The sequence below is a fragment of the Marmota marmota genome, unplaced genomic scaffold (genome assembly GCF_001458135.2).
Source record: "Marmota marmota marmota unplaced genomic scaffold, marMar, whole genome shotgun sequence".
NCBI lineage: Eukaryota > Metazoa > Chordata > Mammalia > Rodentia > Sciuridae > Marmota > Marmota marmota.
In genome coordinates this window covers 340,826-357,476 of record NW_025999968.1, presented here as the reverse complement: position 1 = coordinate 357,476, position 16,651 = coordinate 340,826, and the positions used below count along the sequence as shown (strand labels likewise).

At 36.4% G+C, this 16,651-nt stretch overlaps 1 protein-coding gene across 3 annotated transcripts in view; it reads right to left on the bottom strand.

Annotated features, from left to right (window-relative positions):
- Positions 1 to 380: 380 nt before the first annotated feature.
- Gsk3b (glycogen synthase kinase 3 beta) overlaps positions 381 to 16,651 on the bottom strand; it is a 170,626-nt gene continuing 154,355 nt past the window's right edge. For all 3 annotated transcript variants that reach the window (XM_015478461.2, XM_015478460.2, XM_048803256.1), the window contains 2 exons: positions 13,096 to 13,194; positions 381 to 5,404 (listed from right to left, as the gene is read on the bottom strand). In XM_015478461.2, the coding sequence (XP_015333947.1) occupies positions 5,337 to 5,404; positions 13,096 to 13,194 (167 nt within the window). In that variant the 3' untranslated portion in view covers positions 381 to 5,336. The remainder of the gene's footprint in view (positions 5,405 to 13,095; positions 13,195 to 16,651) is intronic.

Sequence of the window (16,651 nt, the reverse complement as noted above, 5' to 3'; positions counted from 1 at the left end):
ACCCCCAAAGACCATTACTAATAGGATAAAAGTTAAAGAAAATACAGCTACACCAAACCATGAACACACAGTAATCGAAGACAGCAGCTCTTACACATTTTTACAACTGTCCCTTTTAGGGACGTTTCCTTTGTTTCAAAGCAGTGTCTACAAAGATTCCTCTACATCAAATCCAAAGGTTTCCAAGCTGGAAGCTGCACCTCTTGTGGCTAATACAGTGGAGTAAGGTCATTTGAAACAATGAGATGTGGTGTTCATACCTTGATTTTTATAATAAAGATTCATGTTTCCCTAATTAAAGATGGTGATGTGACTACTTACTGCAGTGGCAAAATAGGGTGAAGAGAGGGATGGGTACTGAAATAAAGACCACACACTTGTGAATTTTAATTTCATTTCCAGGCTAACCTACTTTTTATTTAATGCAAATTACAGTACCAGTTAACTATTTCCAAACCAAGTCACATAGAACGAAATGTATTTACAAGGGAATGGGGGAAGGGCAAAAAAACATTGAGCATACTTTTCACAAAAAAGGTTTATATTTAAAATGAAAAAAAAAATTCAGTCACAGAGGCATTCAAGTAGTAATAATGTTATACAGATTTTGCTTTTCCTTTATATCAAGACAGATTTGCACAAGTGTTTGCAATAGTTTGTATACAACCCACAGTCCTTTATATATATATATATATATAATAAATTTTGTTTTTTAGATTCGTATTTAAGATGGAAGTGGTCACGCTAATTGGTATGTGTACAGGCCCAAGTGATCCATCGGCAACACACTTATAAATGCAAATTTTACAGGCAAGCACATTTTCATACATCTATCTGTATCTGCCTGTAGACAGATATAAGAAAAAAACTTAAAAATTAACACAAGGAAGTCTACTTTGTCAAGCTAACCCCTTATGTACTGGTTGTCATTTTGCTTTTATTGCAGAGGTGCAAAACGGAGCAAAAACTCTAATAATAAACAGCATAATCCTTGTGAAAATAATCCAAACCCCAGGGATTACTTTCAAAGCCTCTAAGGAAGACCTTAATCTGGGACTCTACTGTGCTTCTAGTTGTCTCTTTATTTTCAGTGGCTCAGGTTTCTACCAGAAAAGACAGGTTTTATTGTAGAGCATGCTTATTTTTCTATAGAGGGGAGAAAAGTGTTTTGTCTCTGTGATTAGATGATCACTAACATGAACAATATGAATCAGGTACAATTTTGGTTTAAACCAAAGAAAAACCCCCAAACTCCTGGGGATCTGGCATTGGCCAACTTCCTTTGGAAGATTCCAAAGTTAAATCCTTTAAAAAGGAAAGAGAAAAGAAATGAAATGCCAGTGTCTTTATATCCACAGGGATAGAGAATATAATAGTCCTCTCAGAAACCTTAGCATTGGTGCAGATGAGATGATTGGTTAGGCATACTTTATTCAAACACAAACCAAGATGGGTGTAAAAATTAAGAGGACTTTTAAAATGACACATGTCATTGGAAAGAAGGTGCAGTCTTCTACCTTGCTGGAATGAACATATGATGTTTCAAAAATAGCAACCTTTGGTTTGGTAAAGTGTTTTTTTCTTCTATTCAAGACATTTTATATGGAGTACTTGGAGGCAAAACAAAAAAATATATATATATATTTTTTTTTTCCAAAAAAGGCCTTCATGTTGGGCACACAGTCAAAATTAAACTGATTTAAAAAATTAAAATGACATGTCATTGAACAGAGTAGAGATGGCAGGAGGGAGAGAATGGGTTGCGTTCCCTTGTTAGAACAGCCTTCTATGGGCATGGTGGCATTCTGTGCAGTTAACTGCAAGCCATTGCAAGAGAGAATTTTAGACCATTGATGTATCAAAACCCAATACTAAACCAGTTTTCTCTCCCTGTGTCATTTGGGAGGGAAGTCAGTAAGGGGGCTGGTGCGGGGAGGTGGGGAAGGAGAGAGGAAGAAGAATGAGCGCCTGCTTGAGCATGGAAGGCTCCTAGAATCTGCTGTTCGTAAAACCCACGGTTAGGGCTTGTGGAAGAGATAAACAAAATCTAATCTATTGATATCCTCCAGCTCTAGGGCTCCATGTGTTATACTAAGTCCCTGAATGGACCAAGTACCAAATGAAACGGTCATTGCTACAGAGGAGGAAACAGACATTCAGAACTAAAACAAATGCAGGGCTTGAATAAAATGAGATTATGAACATGGTTTCCTCTTCCCACTCCTGAGCATGGTGTATCACCGAAACTTAATTGTGGAGGGGGCAAAGATACTGTTGTGAGTTATATTATTTCAAAGGGAAAGGGGATGGACAGGGAGACGTGGATAAAGGAAACCAAATAAAATTTTTTAAATGAAAAATAAAAATAAAAACAAACAAAAAAACCAAACACATGGAAGCGAAGGCACTCCAAACTATATAGATACACTATACATTGCTAGAGTTATTGTTACAATAATACAGGCCAGTACCTACTGTACAGAGTTAAAACTATATGGCTTTAAAAAGCTCGTCTACATTTTGTCTGATTATTAAACAGAATCACTGCCCTGAACAGTAACTTTTTGCTCATTAATAACAGTTCCTGGGTCCACATATTTACATACAAAACAATAAAACTTAAATTTAAGAACACTGAAAGAAAATATAATGTACAAGCTTGAATTTGGTGAGGAGCTTTTAATTATTATTATTATATTTACAAAAAGATATCCAGAGACCTGGATCTCACTTGTATAAAAGAGTTCTGTGATCCCGCCATGATCCGTGAGAAAGAAAAATCATGCACCCCGGTGCACGCGCACACGCACACACACACACACTCTCTCACACATTCACACACACACACACACACACATACACACTAAAGTGAGAGAAAAGCATCTGACTTTTCTCTCTTCTTCTCTTACCCCATTTATGGGGGGAAAAGTGTTTCCTAAAATAAGTACTGATTTTTATGGACTCCAGCAAGTATACCAAGTCCAGAATAGTGTTCGTATCCAAACGTCTGACTGGGCAGTTTGATCTGAAAACAGGTCCATTTCTCTGTCATAGACCTACCTGTTCAGATTCTTTATAAATCCTTTCTGTAATGGTCTATAGTTCCTTTAAGGAACTATGCTGCCAAATACTTTCAGATTTTTTTCAATCTTAACTAGCTCTCAGAAGCACTTTATAAAAAGCAAAATTCACTATTTTATTTGGTTTGACTGAACATTATCTTTTCTCATGAACTCTGATAGAACAAGAGGTTTAAGAAACCCCTTTTGTGGCCCAAGAGCTTAGCTAAACAGTGAGTGAACACTAAGATGGCTCACAGTTGTCTTTCTGGGTGTCAATTCACTTCAGCAGGCAGCATAACTCTCTTGGAGAGTTGCACACAAAGTCAAGAAGCAGGACAGGGTTCAGGGCCTGCACGTGGGCTGCCAAGAGACTCCACTTCCTAACCACCTGGAGGGCGAGACCCCAACATGACCTAAGTGGCAATGAGGAGGGTAAAGGAGGTTACACACAATCTAGGGTTCAGCTCTGCAGCCCTACAATTATCAGCTAACCTTGGAAGGTGTGTGGGGAAGGAGAGGGCAGGAGGAAAATGTGGCCATCACTCAAGTGATCTTTTAAATGTAAAATATAACTGATTGTGCCTTAAAGATTCATAGGTCAAGTAATGGCCCATAAGCACCAAGGTGACTAAGGTTCATTTTAGAGTATATAAGGCCCACATAGATACCAACCTTAAAAGTATAAAACAAAGTAGTTGTGAAAATCTATCTCTTTACTGCAAACATAATTCTTCAATCTTCCTTGCTTTCCAAGGAATATTGCTTTTTTTTTTTTTTTCCCAAAAACAATAGACTGATTCTTACACCATTCACTGATAAAGAAAATAGAAACAAAACTCTTAACTGGGTGTGTGTGGGGAAACATTCTTTTCATGCTTCAACCAGTCAATTTTGATACTGGAGACAAAAAAGAAAAGGCAGTATTGAGTATCTGTATATATAACTATATACACACATTTATAGCATCAGTTTCCCTATGAAGTCAGCAGGTACGTACAGGTGACTATATAATTTTGATAGGTAGTTTTTAATATTCCTACCACCTAAAATCATAATGGCCTATTGGGCATGCATCAATAAATAAATTTTAAAAGCATGAGGTTAAAAAAGCTAAAATTAAATAGAGTCTAGATTTGGATTTAAAATTATAACTACGTGTAGAAGGTGGCAATTCCTAAAAACTTGTTTTTCTATTAGAAAGATGAAAAATAAAGCAGTAGACTGTTACAGTTCACATTACTTAACTATAATGTCCTCTCTTAAGTGTATCTTTCCAAGGGAAGTAACTTTAGAAAAAAATCTGGACGAATTCATTCACAGTGGTGAGATCTGCCCCAGCCTGTGTCCTTCCTCTAGTCTCACCAGGTGCCTTTGACCTGTGCAGCCAGTATAGCCTGTTCAACAACCTTTCCAATCCCCTTCTAGGTCACTAATTTAAAACTGTACGAAGATTTGCAGAGAACCTTTGGTAAGGCAAAACAAAAACAAAAACAAAACCCCATTATGGAACTAGAGTTCTGCTTGCTGCTCCCCTTTGGGAGCCTGCTTTACCAGCTTTCTCACCACTAGTACTGACTAAGAACAAAACCAAACTTAACCAATCAATTCAGTATCTCCCCCTTACAGCTTCAAACTTTATTGACCTACCTTGGTTACAAATGATACACATTTCCTTTTTTGTCTGCCACACCTGCCACCAACATGCCAAAGCCAAGTCTTCAAATACCCGAGGATATGGATTAATTTTACAAGTGACATGTAAGCCCCTGTTGAGTTATACCTGCTAAGCTCCCAACCAATTTCAAGCTGTGCACTATGCCAAAGTCTGACACTAGACTTGAAAAGAAAACAAAGTTCAAACAAAACAAAACAAATACTTCAGTACAGAACAAGGTTTCTTCTCTTGTGGAAGGGGCATGAGGCAGGAGTCCTGTTTTTAAAGTGTACAACAGCAGACTTTTGATTAAAAAAAAAAAAAAAAGATTGTCGTGGGAGAGAGATTGTGTCTTCTAGTGCTCCGCTTTCCCCCTCCCATTACCCCTCCCACCCTCTGGGTCTCCCGCAAAGTGAGAATACAATGAAATTGTTTTGTATTTATAGATATCTTACAAGGTTAAATAAGAACAACAATAATAATAAAAAAAATTGAACACTAAAATGAACAGTTTTTTTTTTTTTTTCTCTTTTTAATTTTCTTTCCAAACGTGACCAGTGTTGCTGAGTGACACTCAAGTACTGGTGGTTTTTCCTGTGCAGCTGACTGCTTGGGACTGTTCAGGTGGAGTTGGAAGCTGACGCAGAAGCAGCATTATTGGTCTGTCCACGGTCTCCAGCATTAGCATCTGCAAATTCAAAGTCCCAAGAGAGTATGAACAATGGCATAATTCTCTAAAGAAAACAAGTACATTGCCTTAACTGCAGACTGTGAGCTGTTGTGGCCTTCCAAACTGTTTTCTGGCATGTTGGTTTAAATATGGCCAACAGTTCGACATCTAAATTTCTTCCTGTTTAGAAGCTAAGGTACATGACTTGGCAAGGTCCTGGTGCAGAGGAGACAGTGACTTTGATTAAATTATCAACTCAGGGACTCAGAGACCATTCCTGTGAATGCTCTTACTATAGCTGGGATCAGCAGTTCATGAAGACTCAGATGGAGAGGGGCTTACTTAAAAACAAATGAATAGCACGTAGCTTGGAAAACTTACTAAAAATCCTGAATCATGTTATAATATACTATCTGCTTGCTGAATGGATGAAGAAAATGAAAGTAATAATGGGTCAGTGTTGATAGGCAGAAGTACTTGATATAAACCAAACTCAGTTGCTTGTTTTCTAAGTATAGCCACTCTTCATTATTCATAGAGATGAAAGACAGCAAAAAAGAAATAGTCACTATGGTACCAATTTACTTAATACGATACAGTAAAGCATCCTGTAGTCAAATATGTTGGGCTAATAACTTATCTTGCCTGATCCTCTACAAATGTGTATATTAACAACCAACTTTTATCCCCATTTCCCCTCTTTTAAAGAACCATTATTATTTTATAGCATCCATTAACTAAATGGCCATCTAGTTGTTTCCAGATTGGCTCTCCATCCTGGATAGGGAATAGCCTGCTATTTCAGTGGTTAATCATTTGCTTCATGCACAACCACCAGGAATATACTGTTGGTCAATTTTTCTCACAAAGATTTCATTTTTTTCCCAGAGAAAGAGAGGTTGCTTGACTGGGATGGCCAACTTCCAAGAGCTATCTCCTTAGAAGCCACACTGCTCTTGGTCATCAAGGCTGGTAACACCAAAAAGCAGACCCAGAAGCTTTTGTCTGTCAGGAACCTTTAAAGGGATCTGCAATCACACTTGTCCTATGATAGGCAGAGTAACCAATGTCACAGATGAATGTAAACATCTGGTCTTGGATCTTTCTACTTTGAATTTCTGAATTAGAGTGAGACACAAAAGACTCACAAGGACACAAAGGAACTTTATTACTTAAGGATTAGCTATTCGGTTATCATTTCTATAGCCACTCTATGTAAAACTATACTTCCTTTCTAAATCTGCCCTTATATACATTTAACTCAATCTTTGGGAAAAGAAATGAGAATACCTCTTTATTTGAATGGTTATAGTTAATTCATTTAATTTCTTCAAAACACCTGCAGCTGCTTCTAGTACTGCTGTTGTGTAAATAAATGCAACATCAGAGTCCATGCTAATGGTTTATATTGCCCATGGCTGGAGTCATCCTAATTCATCAGTATAAGGTCCATGAGCAAGCTGCATGAGAGAGCCCGGGACACAGAACTTACTTTTCAAAGACAGGTAGACAGCCTTGTCCAATAATTAGTGAGCAATTAGGTCTAATACCTCATTCATGATCCCTGGCCTTCCATAGATATGCTCAGCTCAAAGGGGTAGTACCATCCATGCGCATTCAAATTCTGTGCACTGAAAATCTAACATTAATTCCTCCCTAACCACAAATTCCTTCAAGCCTTTCTCAGGAAAAAATACTCATTTTAATGATTCAAGGACAGGCTGCATTAAAAACAACATTCCAGCAAAAGCCTCAAAGACCACAAAGCTATTTCAGAATTCTAATGTTCCACATAAATCCATGCTTATTGTTGCATTTCCTGTGCTGTGAATGACACTCAGGACATGATCATCATCAAATAGTACTTACCTCAATTTCAGCATTAGAATGAGATACTCAGAACTGTTATTCTGGTCTTCAAACCCAAGACTTAAGAGAGAGGCTATCAGGAATTCATTTGTGTTTGACTACTACATCATCATGCAAACTAGCACTGTGAGCAGCCCTGCCCATGGTGGCCATTAGCCATGATGGCTGACACTAGTTGTTTACCAAGTTCAGTAAACACCTCACCTACAAGGCAACTTGTCCATTTATGTTAAATTTGCTCTTTAGGGGCTGGGGTTGTGGCTCAGAGGTAGAGCGCTCACCTAGCATGTGAGGCACTGGGTTCAATCCTCAGCATGACATAAAAATAAAATAAAGATATTGTGTCCACTTATAACTAAAAAATAAATATTCAAACAAACAAACAAACAAAAACCTGTGATCCTCTTAAAAAAAATTTGCTCTTAAGCAGAATCCTACTTAGCTAGCTAGCTAGTTTTCAGATATCCTTTCACTGGCTATCGCCTGAGAGCTTATGACAGTGACCAAACTAGTTTACCCTTCTTTGGAGAAATTCAAAAGCTGTCTATATGATCATAATAAAAATCACAGGCCTTTCATGTGAACATATAACCAACCAGAAATGAATTCAGTTTTCAATCAGTAAAATTTGACAAAAACACTCATGTTCCTCAGAATTACAATTAAATGACCTCATATTTTTCTCAGAATTATTTCCAAATCATTTCATGAGTAAATTTTAGCAGTTAATTATTTTGGTCACACATACTCTTGAAACCTGAAGTTGCCCAGGCTGGCCTTAAATTTACATGTGTGTATCACCATGCCTGGCTTACACTGATACATCTTTCTTAACCTAGTCCAATTCCATGAACATTTATGAGTATAAAGACAATTTGTGCATCTTAACAGCCTTGTGATTTGGGAACAAATTATTCCACTTTTCTACCCTTAAATTTCCTCAATGGCAAAATGGTAATAATACCTCCTGTCTATAAAATAAGGCCTCTGAAGTATGTGCCATAACATTTGGCATGTAGTAATTGTTCAGTAAACAGAATGGTAAATGATACATCTAAAATACATTTTTATTTATGTAATATATATTTTCATAATCTAGTGTGACTACAATAACCACAATAACAATAAATATTAGTGCCAGCAAAATCACAATAAATATCTGGGTGCTTGCTTACCAGTGTGCTACACACCATACTAAGTTCTCTGTAGGCATCACATTTAGACTACATAGCACCTATGAGAAATATGTACAATTATCTCCACCATTAGGCAAACAGAAAACATAAGTCATAATGAGATTAACATAACTAAGACCATACAGTTAGTAAGTGGAAGAGCAGAGCACAGAGGACAATGATGACCTTTATGGGCAATAGGGGACAGCAGAGAAGATTTCCTAGCAAAGGGATGGAAGAGTTTAAAGGGACTTTTATTTAGAACTAATTTCAACAAAATCCAGTGTGATTTCTAGAGAGTTAAGAAAAGAGTTATATTACATTAAGACAATATTTAATTTATAATAAGAAAAGAGTTATTATCGAAGAGTTATATTACATTAAGACAATATTTAATTTATAATAAGAACTAAGCAAATAATTTATTTTCTAATTTTCAAATAGTCTGAATGGGATAGTCTGGAAATGGCTCTAGAGATGAATTCCACAGACCTGAAACCTCCCTAGAAACAATTCTCATTATCATCCTTTTGATGCTACTATGGAAAAATAACTCTGTTCCATCAAATCCAGTATAGATTTGAGAGGATACAGAATTATCAACTTTAGAGGGAAGAAGCACAGGTAGGAAGGTACAACATCATCCTTATAGATTGTGGTGGGTCACCTTCCAAGATAATCCCAATGATTCATGCCTTTTGGTGTCCAAACTAGTGCAGTCCCTTCCCACCCTGGAAATTGTCAAAATAATGGTATATGACTCCAAGGCTAAGATATAAAAGACATGTGGCTTCCATCTTGCCCTCTCTCTTGGATCACCAGTTCTAACAGAAGCTGGCTATCACAATGTGAGATACAGAGAGGTCCACAAGGTGAATGGTAACTAAGGCCAGTGCAGATCTGCTAACCACATGAACAAGCCATCCCAGAAGCAGATCTTTCAGCCTTAGGCAAGCCATTAGAAGACGAAAGGGTTGACATTTTAACTACTTTATGAAAGACCCTGACCATACAGCTAAGCTGCTTCTGAATTTCTGACTCACAGAAACAACATTTATTCTTGCTTTAAGTTACTAAATTTTGGGGTAACTTGATATGTAGCAACAGATAACTAATACATATGTATATATCAAAGAACTTAAATGCCATTTAGGGTTTGTGTTCACAAGCCTATGACAGCATCACTAAGTCCCTTAGATGTATACCTAATAAGCCGTATAAAACAAGAATCAGATGAACAGTTGTTTTTCCATGAATGGTTTTGGTTCTAAGGCTTTTATATCAGACATTACAAAGGGAATTTGTACTTTCATTTTTTTTTTTTTTTAATTTTTAAAGAGATAGGGTCTTGCTATAATGCCCTAGCCTTGAATTCCTGGACTCAAGTGATCCTCCTATGTCTGTCTCCTGTGTAGCAGGGACTATAGGTAGGTGCTACTATGCTTGGTAAACCCAATATTTATTCCATGTAATTTCAGAGGTATAAACAAGGACTCGGGTAATGCCATAGTGAAGCCAAGGGTAGAACCTGCAGCTGTCAGGTTTCTAGCTGAGTCCATGAGGTTGAGATTTTTATCCTACATAAAATTTTATATGTAAAATTCTATATCTGGTACACATATACTTTTTTCTAGGATATGATTCATTCCCCACCCCCATCCCCAACCCCAGATTCACAGAGGTCTGTAAGTGTTGATAGTTGGGGAAACTGTCCCACCTAGAAGCCCAAGTCATAAACTCAAGAGTTCTTGCCTTGATTCCTCATTGCCTCTTCACTGCCCACCCACAATAAACATCACCAACTCCCATCCACTTTTCTTGCACCTAACGTGATCGATCAAACACGCAAATGGAGAGTGGAAGGTATAGTGAATGGAAGGTCTCACACTTAAAATTGTTGCTAAAGTTTTAAATAAAAAGAAAGTAGAAATGAAGGAAACATGTTGGGAGGACAGGACAGCGAACAAACATAGGAGGTGGGGTTCCAAAGGCTCTGCTATCATGAATCAGTATTACAGAACTGTGGGTTTAAAGATAAAGCTTTTTAATTTATAAAAATGATCATGTGGGCTGGGGCTGTAGCTCAGTGGTAGAGCCTTGCATGTGTGAGGCACTGGGTTTGATCCTCAGCACCACATAAATATAAATAAATAAATATATTGTGTTCATCTATAACTAAAAAAATATTTTTTGAAAAAAAAATGCTCATTGTATGGTCCAGTGGCAATGACAGAAATGTTCTATTTGCATTCTCCAATATGGTGGCTCCTAGCTACAACTGGCTACTTAAATTAAATAATAAAAATTAAAATTTAGTTCCTAATTTGCCCTAAGCATGTTTCAAATTCTCAAAAGCTACAAAAGTATTAAATATTATACTTTATAATAGAAAATTATAAAGTAATTTATAATTACTTTATAAATAATAGAAATATTAAAATAAATTAATATTTCTATTATTGGCATATTAGCAAGATAGAATATTTTAGCTAATCAAATTAGCTTTTTTGTGTTTACATGTACAAGTGTGTAAATACACTTGAGAACTTAAGTATACTTTGATTCCTTTATTTCCTTTATGTTAAGGGCTGTAAACAAGTCAAGATGGCGCCTGGCATTTTGCCAGAGGGAGTGGTTTGTGAAGTAACGCCAGCGAGCCATTAAGTGTGGAGATTCCTTATTGGTTGACTGCTGTATCTAGTTTATGTTAATTAAGATAAGCTGTGTGTAATATACCCCTCCTGTCCTACAATAAACGGCTCCCATTCCTGCTGTATTAATGTACACATATACTTTTTTCTAGGATATGATTCATTCCCCACCCCCGTTATTTTGCTGCAGCCGGACTGCGGCACCTTTATTATACTCTTCCCCAAACCAATCTTTCTTTTTTTTTTTTTTGAAATTTTTTAGTGTTTATTTTTTAGTTTTCGGAGGACACAACATCTTTGTTTGTATGTGGTGCTGAGGATCGAACCCGGGCCGCACGCATGCCAGGTGAGCACGCTACTGCTTGAGCCACATCCCCAGCCCCCAAACCAATCTTTCTGAAGCCGATTTTAAGTGTGTTTCCACTCACCAGACAAAAATGTTTAAAATGGTTAAAAATGTCACATGACAGGTCAGCTCCTCTAAAAGATAAAATTTTGATAGTTTGAGATGTATTGTTTATTATATGCAGCTAACTTAAGATGCTCCTATTCAAGCTGTTCCAAATAGAAATGCATCTATTGTAAAACCATGTTTCGGATATTAGTGTCATTCCTGATACAGAACAAATAAGACTATCATAAGAATCAAAGTATAGCCTAAGCTTACGTTTAATTGAAGTAATAAACTACACTAATGAGATCAAAGTTTTTCCTCTTCATAATCTCTACTATTATTTTGTTAATTTTGTGTATGATAATAAGGGAAAAGGAGAGGAAATTCACCTTAGGAATGCATCATCAACTCTTTTTCCTATTCCTAGGAAAGATATGGCACAAGATATCAAGCTAGCCTTTAGTCAGGAGTCAAATTCAGATGCCTGAAGCTCTAACCCTCCAAGATACACATTTTATAGATTGAGAAAACAAATAAAATACTTATTAGTAAAGTTCAAAGGACTTTCTCCAGGTAGCATGTGCTAGTGGAAATGGAGCTAAAAGAAACTTTCTTTATAGAATTTTCCTGGAAGGTAGGACATGAATGAGAATGAAATCTTTTTAATCTTTATTAGCAACATTGTAAAAATTGACTAAAAAGATTAAGACTGGACAGAAACTGCTTTATTTCAGACAATAGGAGATGGATTTTGACCATTACTGTTGAGTACTAAGAATTATAATGAAAGATTTTTTTTTAATTTCCTGCAACATAAATTCCCATAAGCAAATATGGTCTGATCTTTTTCAATGTGATAACTAAAAGAAAATGGCGTAAGCTTCTGCCACCAGTTTTTCTGTTTTTTTTTTTTTTAAAGGGGGGCACCAAATTCTGAGCCCCTATTTGTGTTACCTATTATGTTTCTAATTTCATGTAAAATAGCATCCAGCCATTCTCTGGAGGAATTCAATTCATTCAAGAATTAGGGATTTTCAAAATATTTGTAACGACAGTGATTCTCATGAAATTAGGCCCTGTTATTAGCTGGCTTATGGGACCAGCAGCACACTCCAATTCTAACTTTGTAGTCTAGACAAGAATCTAGTCACACCTGGAGCTAAAACTTGGTTAAATGTATTTTCATTATACCTTTAGCCCTTCCAAATGATTAAAACTTATACCAATCTATATTGTATTCTTAAAAATTTGCCTCCTCAGTATATTAATATCATTAACATTCAGGGGATAAAAAGAACTATAGTGAAATATCCTAAATAGCATTATATTGTACAAACTGTTTTCTGTTATAAGCATCTCATTTGATATATATTAACCAAGAAATTAATTAGATATTTATATCTTATATATAAAGTACATACATGAAGTATTTATGGAGTGCTTTTATCTTGTGCATTTTGGAACTAAAGCAGTATTTTATTCACTTTTACTCATTTGGTTGTGCCTTTTTGGATCTTTAAATGAAATGAAATGTTTATACTTATCCTATGAAATGAAACAGGGGTAATCATCTTTTTAGAAAACAGAATATATTTTTATAGAAGACACTTATATCCTCACCTGAGGCTGCTGTGGCATTTGTAGGGGTGGAAGCAGCTGCTTGAATTCGGGCATGAGGAGGAATAAGGATGGTAGCCAAAGGTGGATTACTTGACAGTTCTAGAGAAGATAAGACACAAATATTAGAGCCCACTCTTAAATGTATATGAAATTATTGTATTATTAACAATAAGATACCAGTCTAACAAAAAAAGAAGACATAATGAACCTATATCCATCTCAAACCATATCAATGAGCTAGTAATCAACTTACACAGTAAACTCCCCGAAACAGAGCTTATTCTATCATTACTCTTGTTATGATATACAAAAAGGTGCTATCTGCTAAAATTAAGATATGTCTGAGAACTAAAAGTTAGAGAGTAAACATATTAGTAAGATAAGTTTCCATCTTGCATTGACTTAAATATGCCATCCAACTCTGGTAGTACTTAACTACAGGAATTGAAAGTGAAGGTTTTATAACAAGGAATATAAGTGCAGTCTATTTTGTGTCTGTATGTATATGTACATGTACAAGTATATGTACAGGCTAACCCACCCAACTATCTAGATACTACTAAAAGCAGGATTTAAGAAACATCTATTTAAAATCTTATTGCTTTTTTAAAAAATATTTTTATCCAATTATATATATATATATATGCATATGTATATACAGAAAAAGAGAGAGATACACATATGTTGTGTGTGTGCGCGCGCGCACGAATGCATGCAGCACTAGGGATTAAACTCAGGTGTAGGTGTGCTGTAACACAGAGCTACCCCCCCGCCTTCTTTTCATTCAAAAATTCAATCTTTATTCACAAATATTTTTTGAGGGTATTTTTGTGTGCTAAACTCTTCTAGTGCTGGATTACAGATTTAGACAAGCAGACAAGGACCAGATGCCCCACTAGTATAGGAGCTGGATGGTTCACAACTTGAATATGCCATGTGGCAGCAGGTCATACAAGGTCAGGTGGTGACAGGCTTTGAGGAATACTGTGAGGCCAGGGTTGGGAAAGGTGGCCATTCCCATTTCTGAAAAGGCTGTTACAGAATATCTGCAGGGATACAGTGCTAAAGTTCTCAGGAGACTTCACAGGGTATGACTCAGTATGGCAGGAACCAATGCTTATTTTTTTTTTTTCCTTTTATTCCCAGATTTCCCCAGTCCTTTTTATTTTGAGACAGGGTCTAAGTTGCTGAGGCTGGCCTTGAACTTGCAATCATTCTCTCTCAACCTCCAGAGTACCTGTGATTATAGGAGTGCACAATGTGGTCATCTCAATTCTATATTTTTTAACTTAAAAAAAAAAAAAAAAAAAAAGACTGCTAGCTTTAAGTTGTGAAATAGGCTTTTTACCTGTATGTGATAAGGCTATTTCCATCCACTGCATAGATTAGCTTTCTTTAAAGAATCAAGTTCTGTACAGGTACCTTAAGAAATAATTATTTTAAGGGTTTGGAGATTTAGATCAGTGGCACAGTGCTTACCTCCTATACAAGGCCCTGGTTTTGACCATAGGAATTAAAAAAATAAAAATAAAAAGGATTGAACCTAATATTGTGGATCGGACATGTAATGGTGATGCGTGCTCTCTTTCTCTCTAATACACACACACACACACACTATATTTTTGAAGATCCTAAGCTATTTTACTTAAAGTCAGTCAAATTTCAACATACAATATTTTACTTAGGAAAACAAGCAAATTTTTGGTAACTGTAATGGCTTAATACCTTTCTGATTCTAGGCACATAAAAATATTAATGTAGTATGTAATAGTTATTCTTAATCAACCTGAAAGAAATTTAGATTTACCATCCCCATTAAAATTAAAATCTTCTAAAACAGACTTTTAAAAAATTCATCTATCCATCCACCTCCCTACCCACCACCCATTAATCTAATACTGAGCATAAAATAGTATGTTAGGTTGCAGAATACAGACAGAAAAAAGACAATCATCCTGTCTGGCAACGAAATGTACAATTGAACAAGCTGGCAAAAGAAAGGCATTCAACAACAGAAAAAAGAACAGTGGAGTAGACAAAGGGGGAATGAAAGTGAGGGGAAGAGGGACAGAATAGGGAAAGACAGTGGACTAAATCTAACCTAACTTCCCTATATACATATATGAATACACCAGAGTGATTCTCACCATCATGTACATTCTCAAGACACTAATTTTAAAAAACTACTATAATAGCAAAAAATCAGTAGAGTAAAGGAAAGGGAACAGGGAGGGGAAGGGGAAGTACTACGGGCTGAATTAGAACAAATATTTCATGTTTTTTATAATGATGTCAAAATAAATCCTATTGTCATGTATAACTAAAAGAACCAATTCAAAAAAAAGAAACTTGGTGAGACCCTGTCTCAAAAAGGGGATGGGGATGGGTATGTGGCACAGTGGTTAAGCATCCATGCATCCTTGGTGTTATGGTTTGGATGTGAGGTGTCCCCTAAAAGCTCACATGTGAGACAATGCAATAAAGTTCGGAGGAGAAATGATTGGGTTATCTTAGCCCCCGTAGGGTGTGGCTGGAGGAGGTAGGAATTAGGGTGTGGCTTTGGTGTATGTATTTGTATCTGGAAAGTAGAGACTTTCTCTACTTCTTGATCACCATGATGTGAGTTGCTTCCCTCTGCCACACACTCTGCTATGATGTTCAGCCTTATTTTGAGCCCTCTAAAACTGTGAGCCCTCAAACAAACTTTTCCTCCTTTATAATTGTTCTGATCAGATCCTTTAGTCAGAGCATCAAACAAACTGACTGAAATACCTGGGTTTAATCCCTGGTATAAACAAACAAACAGAAAAGATCTCTGACCATATGTCTAATATATAAGAGGAAACATGAAAAGGGAAAAGATTACCAGAGATTTTAATGCATGACAATGAAACAAACTACTGTCAAGATAATCTCCAAAATAAACTGGATATCGGTGATTAATGGTCACTTTCCTTATGGCTCACACTGTTATTTTCTCCTACTCATTTACATTCTCTTACCAGATCCTTACACCTGTCCTTCTGTGTATCTGCATGCCAGCTGAGAGCCATGATGGTTTTCTATCTTAGCATGGGGTAAGGGTATGTATAATGGTGTGTATACTGCCTTGGATAGGGAGAGATGGGTAGCCCATAAAGAGCAAAGAGAAGAAAATAAGAAGCTCTGGGATCTTGGGAGGCTTTGCTAAATCCAAAGACCTGGGAAAGAAGGATAGGAGATAGAGTATTTGTGAACTTTTTTGAGTCAAACACCCTAAAAGTTAATAGTTAAGTTCTGAAATTTTAATCACTGCTAGTTCTACATCTATCCAACTTCTATAATCCATTGTTCTTTTTCTCTTCCTTAATTATAAACATTCCTTAAAAGATCTACTGCTTCCATCTGTTGGTTATTTTCTACTTTAAAGAACTTGTTAACTGGCATAGCTTTTGCTTGTGTGAATGAGGAGGCCTTCTTGAACTTCTGCTACAGTCCTGTTCTTGTCACGAGTCTGTACCTTTTATGGTGAGAGATCACAGGCATTTCCATGGGACTGTCACAATTAGTCCAAAAT